At 33.0% G+C, this 8,108-nt stretch overlaps 1 protein-coding gene across 3 annotated transcripts in view; it reads left to right on the forward strand.

Moving 5' to 3' along the window:
- Positions 1–7,854: 7,854 nt before the first annotated feature.
- The window catches only part of LOC134688507 (spermatogenesis-associated serine-rich protein 1-like), a 69,093-nt gene continuing 68,839 nt past the window's right edge, over positions 7,855–8,108 (forward strand). The window contains exon 1 of one of the 3 annotated variants that reach the window (XM_063549283.1): positions 7,855–8,009. In XM_063549283.1, the coding sequence (XP_063405353.1) occupies positions 7,958–8,009 (52 nt within the window). In that variant the 5' untranslated portion in view covers positions 7,855–7,957. The remainder of the gene's footprint in view (positions 8,010–8,108) is intronic. The other 2 variants (XM_063549281.1, XM_063549279.1) reach the window with 2 other exon arrangements.

Here is an 8,108-nt window from a genome sequence, read left to right on the forward strand (position 1 = left end):
AGTAATTGGTGGTCTGACACCTTTGACTGTACTTCCATCGCCGGGATTTGAGTTATGCTATAGGGATATTGGGGAAATATGTATATATTTGTCGCTTTAAAATATTTTTGATTGTGGGATGTTGATTAAGTAACCTATCCATGACAAAGTGTGAATCAGATGTTGAGATAATGCATACGTAAAAGGATTGCTTTTTATGTATTTTTACTTATTTGATAGTCAAACATTAGCCCTGAAGGATCTTTCGTGTATATTAACTTCCTATCGACGTATTTAGAATTTCCCTTTATTCATCCTATCATCCCAAATATGTTATAATTGTAAGTTGAATGTTCGGAAGTCCTGTTATTAGTTTAAATTTACGATAGTCACTCAAATCTCAGTTCATTGCAAAACAAATATTACATAAGTTCTAAATAGCGCTGCGTATAAAAAAAAATCCAAAGAGACAACAATGTATGTTTCTAACATGGCCCTCACACCACATCTTCCTATATCTATATCTATATACATGAATATATGTTAGGTAAATAAAGGCAACAGTAGCATACCGCTGTTCCATAGTCATTAATCGATTGAGAGAAAACAAATCCGGGTTACATGACCCAAGGACGTATATTGGTTATATATACGTCCTTGCATGACCTCATTTTTTCCAGATGCAGCAACACTGTTTAAGCCTCTCATATCTAAGAGGGTAATCTCCGAAGATATGAGAGAATAACATCTGATTAACATATAAAAAACAAAAAAAACGTTTACTTTTTTTTTCTTGTTTTGACAAAAGCATTTGGTTTTGATAAAACAAAAATAAGAAAAGTGCAAACAATCCAGATGCAGTACCATTCTCAGAAGATGTGTTTTGGTTATGGATTTGGAAAGAAATCTTAATTACGTCAATTTTTCTGTCATCAAATTGATACCTTAATTATCGACGCTTTTGTATGGCAATATGAATCGGTATGCTATTTGGTATTTTTCTGGTTGAAATGCTGAAACTTGAACTTGTTGCTTAAAAATGATAACAGTTATATGTAAATGTAGCATACACCCCAAGACGTTCATTTGAGGAAAAACAATGAGCTACTGTTTGTTGCTCAATGAGGGAGGATTGAAATACATCCTTGTTCAATCATGCCTGATAATGACATCAATTTAAATTTAAGTACACATTAACAAATAAAAATTTCTCAGCCAGGGGTATAAACAAAATATACAGTTTCATACCTGGTCAAATCTAGGTCCTTGATGTTTATTTTTAGTAGATCGTCTGATCTTTCTATTTTTAGTCCATAAATATTTACTATAAGAGAGGAATTTTATTGGTCCGTATGCATTTTACTAAATGTAGACACATAAACTCGATGAGATGATGGATTCAATGCTTACATCAGCAATTTCGGTAAGTGTTCAAACTGAACAGAGTTCCCATCAAGCAGGCAGTACTTGCACAGTGCTTCCAATATGTGAAGAAATGAACTTGTTAATGCCACATGTACCGACGGCTGCAGATTTCACTAAAAAGCATAAAAGACAATCCTCAAAGGATATTAAAATTGCAAGACAACAATTTCAGCTGAAGGGTCCATTTCGTCAGAATTCTTGCAAAGTTGTTAACATAACCAATTTGTGTTTGACTATTGGATGTCTGATATGTGTTGTCTACATTCTAACATATTACTATCGCATTGGCGATGGCACTGGTCTAGTTGGTAAATACCTCTTAAACAAACTTTAATGTTCCAAGAACAATGCTACTTGTGATAAACTGCCGTGGATTGTACAGCGTCAGAATTCGAAGCAAGTTTCGTACGATACCACAACAAGAAAAATAAGGATTTTGCAACCGGGTTCGTATCTTGTTCAACTTTCTTTAAATCTGGAACACTCTGTTACCAATGATAAACAAGTTCGTCTTGCATGTATAAGAACTTACAACGAGGAAAAATGTGGACGATTTGATCGCAATGCAAGGCAGGTTGATGTATCTGTTGTGATTAAGATCCGTAAACAAGGACAATCACTTTGGATTACTTTCAACAATTGGAAAAAAATATATAGTGTCCAGGAACTTAATAGGCTTTCCATTTCTAAGCTTTGAAAGGATTCAAAGCAGTTGAATCCATCCGTCCTAAAGTTAACACTGTAACTGTTTGAAGCTCCTTATTGATTTATAAATATATATATTCGTGTATGTATTGCTTCATAATGAAGTTCAATTTTAATGTATGCACTCAACGTAATTCAAATGCAACATAATACCGAAATAAAGTATATGTCGAGTGTTTATGCTCTGTTTATTGCTTTAAATATCTCTATTAAGATACAGTTTTTAAAAGGTAAACAATCAAAAGAAAAATATTACATCAAATACATTTTAATAAATGACATATAATGTTAAATACTGATTCGCCTGATGTTGGATTTATTATTAATTTTAAACGACTGCAATCCCCCTCGTTATTATAGGATGTTTTTATGAGTAAAATTGTGAGATATCAGTATATTGTTTCTGCGTTTTTAAAAACGAAAGGCCCTGTTGATTTTTGCATAACTATTTTTTTAATTTCTATTTTTGATTAAAAAAAATCGGGGGGAGGGGGGTAATATAAGATTAAATGTCATGCAAGTCTAGATTATTAGATGACTAGAGTTCGTTTCAATACTCTTATGCTAAGATAAAATTAAGTTAAAAAAGAAGAAATCAAAGGGAATTTCAAACTCATGAGTCTAAGTGAGACCGACAAAATCACGCCAAAAAATAAAAAAAATTATGAATGCATAAAATAATAAAGACTGATCAACATGAACATCACCAAAACTGATGATGATTCTCTGGACGGGTAAGAAAATTCGGCTCTACATGTGGAACCCGTCGTAACGCTCGTCATAACTCAAAGTATAGTTCGGTACTAACTCTCATAATAATCAACCGACTAATATGCATGATATCTGGATACCGAAAGTCATAAAAATCATTATGCAGACTGATAAATAGCCTTGCCTAACATGATCACCACCAAAATCTTCAATAACCATATTGATAATTTTAAAGTCATATCGAAATGTTTCATTATAATACAATGGTATTCTCCACTATTTATTGAAAGATCAATCGCATCATCTCATTAAAAAGATCTTTTAATACATATTACTTATTTTAGGCCATTGAAAATATTTCTAATTGACAAATACACCGTAAATATTATCAAAAAATGCTGGACTTTTGATTGACAAGATATGTGTCAAGTATTTCAACAGAGGGATGACATTTTATAGAATGATAATTGTGCATTCCCACTGGACGACTTGTTTTCGTACTCATGTGAAGAAAAATCAACACAAAACCTCATCAAATACAAATACAAAAACCGCCTTTCAGATACATTGAAAATGTTCTGTTACTCGATAGCATACATTTCAGTGAGTGCTTGCATCTTATATATTTTGGTTAAAGTAATAATAAAGAATACAGTTGTAAAGCAGCTTGTTTCTTTCAAATGAATTATAATGGTATGTGATAATTATCCGAATAAAAAATTGTGTAAACTAAAATAACTACCATCACTAGAAGGTCTGGTCATAGTTTGATCTTATCTTCAACTTCTCAGCAGTCAATACCCTCTGCACCAACGGATGGCGTTTACAAATCTTATTTTTATAAGGTACGCTCATGCATAAAGTGAGATAATTTTGCTAGCTATAAAACCAGGTAAAAGCCTATACCAATTGCAAGTAAGGAATATGACAATTGTTATTCATTCGTTTAATGTGTTCGAGCCTCCGATTTTGACATTGATTACGGACGTTCCGTTTTTAATTTTGCTAGGAGTACGGTATTTTAGCATGTTAACTTTTGTTGGTATGTGCACACTACATATACACATGGAAAAAACCTTATTTTTTTAAACCTTGCAAAATCAGTCTCTAATTTTGATTAGAATATGATAAATTATTAGTAAAATAATAAAATCAAAAAGATAATAGTAACATTGTCATTATAACGAATAAAAACATGTATTAAACAAATGTTTATCTAACTTCAATTTTGATAGCAAAATGAAGTAATTTTTGTACAAATATAAAAATGCTTTTTTCAACTTTTATTGAAGTCAAACTTAACAGTGTCGGGCATTTCAAAATTAGTAATTGTTGACATCAATGTTGGTCGTTATACGCCAGAGAATAAGTACTTGGTGAACCCTCTTTTAAACGGATAACCGCCTCTTAACGTCCTCTGATGCCTACCACCATTTGACTAATTTTTTGCTAAGGTAATCGCAACCTTTCCTGATAAAGGGCATTGTTTATTTCATGACGTGTTAGAACTGCTGGTGTCCTTTCGTGCATATTACGCCAAATAGTGTCTTATATATGCTCGATATGGTTCAAATCCGGACTAAGATCGGGCCAAGGAAGATAAACCGAATTCCATTTGAACAATGGATCTTCCTCCAGAATCTTCCTCCAACTTTGGCGAGCTTTTCACTACATTGGATACGGGCCACTGTGTGTTTGTTCGTCAGCAAAGGTCCCTTAAATGGTATAATCGCACGATAAGCAGTAGCGATGAGTTGATCTCGAACAGTTCTTGTATAAAGTCTCCTATATGGCAACCACTCTTTTTAAGATTGCATTGCTTGCAATAGGTTTCCTTAAGCCAACCTTCATTATGCTTGATTTCCCCTAGCAGATGTTATAGGGGGTCTTCTTGATCTCGTGAGAGTCGTGGTGTAGTGGTTAGTGCATCGGACTACTAACACAAAGATTCCTTTCGATTCCCGTTCGGGATGAAAATTTCAGGAACTCAATTTTCGGCTCTCCCTTGACATTATTTGCGAATATGGTCTTACGGAAACGACGATAGTCCGTCGGAAGGGGACAATATATGGCTGACCCGTGTTAAGAGAGAGCCATATCTCTAGCATGTTAAAGACACCCTTGTAGATTTCGAAAAAGAGTGGGCTAATGCCACTACAAGGCTGCACTCGCACCTGTAAAGTGGAAAGGGATTAATATAATTTGCAAAACTTGATCTGGGCAGGTATTTCACATCGGTACCTTTGTTATACTTCTGTATCTCCGTGTTGTCTCGATGGAAGACTCTGTTTCCACATAAGCTTTTTTGACATTGTCATTGAAAACAGCTGAAACACATTGCAGGAAACATTTTTGTATCCTTAAAAAAAACAAATGTTTTCAAGTTTACGAGACCAAATCCAATGTTGTCCACCAATAAGAAGACTGTTTAGTGGTTTTATTTCAACTTTTTAGGCAAGGATGTAGTATCAAGTTTTTAATTAAATAAAAGAAATACAAATGAAATCAACCCTTCGAATATGAAATTGTTTCAAACAAATTGAATTTTAAGACATACATATATATCATTTGATAAACGTTAATTTATTTTACTAGTATATTCATCTTGTTACTTGTAAAATGAGTATTCGTTCAACTGATTTGATTCCAGTTGTTTGCCTTTAACTACACAATTTAAAAAGTATTTCAGATTTGTATAAATTCCAATGTCAACATATCTATTAGACTTTAGTTCATTTATATTGTTTTAAAAGAATGTCGAAAAATACCAGAGGGACAGTCAAACTCATTGATAGAAAAGAAAATGTCATGGCTTAAAAAGAAAAAGACTAACAGACGAATAATAGTACACAATACACAACATAGAAAACTAAGGACTAAGCAGCACGAACCCCACCAAAAACTTGGAGCAATCTCAGATGTCCAGAAAGGTAGGCAGATACTTCTCCACATGTGGCACCTGTCGACCTGCCGATGTGAATACATACCCGGTAAACAGACTCATTTTTATTAGACCTATCATTTCTCTTTTGAATCGTTTCACTGATGAGTCTTTTGTAGACAAAACGCGTCTGGTGCAAATACAAAATTTCTATCCTGGTATCTATGATAAGTTTATTTAGATTCAATGGGTCGATGGTGGAGTTTTTATTCCCCGAGGTTATCACCAGCCCAGTAGTCAGCTCTTCAGTGTTGGCTTGAATTATCATTGATATGGTCATAATTATAAATTAATTGTTTACACAACTTATTTTTTTAAAAATACTAAGGTTTTTCTACCTCATGAATAGATTACATTAGCTGTATTTGGTAAAAAAAATATTAGTTTGTGTCCTCAATGCGCTTCAATTTCGTACTTTATTTGGCCTGTTTAAACTATTTTTAATGCGTGCGTCACTTTTGAGTTTTTTGTACACGAAATGCGCTTCTGGCACAAATACCAAATTTGTATCATGTTTCTATGATGAGTTTATTCACACTTTTTCATTAGCCTTTTATAGACTACTTTACGGTTTAGATTTGTGCATCCTTGAAGGTCGTACATGTAATTGTCTGAATGGATAGTATCCTCGGTGTACTCATTTTGTTTCCCTTTATTTTAATATTGGAACTCTACAAAACTGATTGTGACAATACCAAGGGACATTGTTTGCTGTGATTTTACTTCATGAAGATATACATAGTTTTTACTCTCTTTTAAGCTATCAATTAGTCGTCACTGACTATTTAGGATTTTCATGTTTATGACTAGATATGAAATGTTCACTGTTGCTGTATTATATAGAATCATATTCAAAACAGTGTGGTCCTGGCCATTGATTGACGACCTAGATTATCCCATTGACTGGGACAGATTAGGTGAACGTTTTTCTGTAACGACCATTGCTCACTTCTTACTTATTATAGAATTTAAACTGTGGGGTCACCAAAGGTTCTTTACGCCTATGATAATAAAATAATCGAAAAATTATTCAGGATTAACCTTTATGTTTTGATTTATATTATTAATATAAATCAACACATCGTATTATTCCGGATTCGCTTTTCGAATTGCTTTATTTAGGTGTTGAGAACCTTTAGTGACCCCACAGAGTCAGTGTCTTTAACAAGTAAATAGTGAGCAGTGATTGTTACCGACAAACGTTCACCTAATCTGTCCCAGTCAATGGGATAATTTAGGTCGTCAATCAATGGCCAGGACCACACTGTTTTGAATATGATTCTAATTAGTAATTTGTACAACTCATGTACGACATTATACCTAGTGTAGTTATGTATTAGTGTTCTGTAAATGTGCTTTCAGATGAGAGTGTATTTTATGATTATCATAACTTTGTAATTAACACTTTATGAATTGCATCTTTCTAAAGCCTTTTCTGTTATCATACACATATATGATATATTATCTAATTTTGGTCTTTTAGAAGATATGAATGAACAGTTTAAAGTGGAAACGAACTGACGACGTATTGGAAATTACAATGAACAACAACATTCGGTTTTTTAAGAGGATTTACAATGACCTGACACTGACGTTTTAGTAGAAATGAAAATGAACTGACTGCGATGTATAGTGTATTTTATCATTTGTGTACTAAATTAAGTTATTAAAATATTTCGATGACATCATTAAACAAAGAATACTAAAGAAACAGCACTACATTATAAAATATCCCTGGAGATGAACGAGTATGGTCGAATTTTAAATTTACACGGTCTACAGATGTTCTTATAGATAGATTCATTAGATAATATTCGTTATAAAGACAATAGATGTCGATGGCCTTTTTGTAAGTTTATTCAGATAGACATAAAATATTTAAACTTGATCTTACATTGATACAGTGCTACCCAAATATAACCAGATACACGCTTCATAAAACAATATAGATATTTACTTTGTAAACATGAAAATGCGTCCATGTTTGCACTGCTTTAGTTACAGTTGATAAAGTGACAATAAGATTTCACAAACTTTAATGGGACATTTTAGTTATAGACAATGTTTTTGAGTGATTAGTTGTTAAATCTATTGATAAACTTTCATTATGTTTTTAGTTTTGAATTGCTCGATGATACTATTCTGATTAATTGGAATGTAATGTACAAAGGCTTTACTCCTCAATGAAAATAGAAGATGACATCGCTTGTGTTGACCAGAAGTACCAGTGCTAGCGCAGATTTCTTTGGTAAGTAGCGCAAGATTTTAATTGTATTTCTGTTTGATACCACAATTATGTTTGCTTATGATGTGAACTGTTGTGACTTCAGGTTTACATTCTCTATGC

The sequence above is a fragment of the Mytilus trossulus genome, chromosome 10 (genome assembly GCF_036588685.1).
Source record: "Mytilus trossulus isolate FHL-02 chromosome 10, PNRI_Mtr1.1.1.hap1, whole genome shotgun sequence".
NCBI lineage: Eukaryota > Metazoa > Mollusca > Bivalvia > Mytilida > Mytilidae > Mytilus > Mytilus trossulus.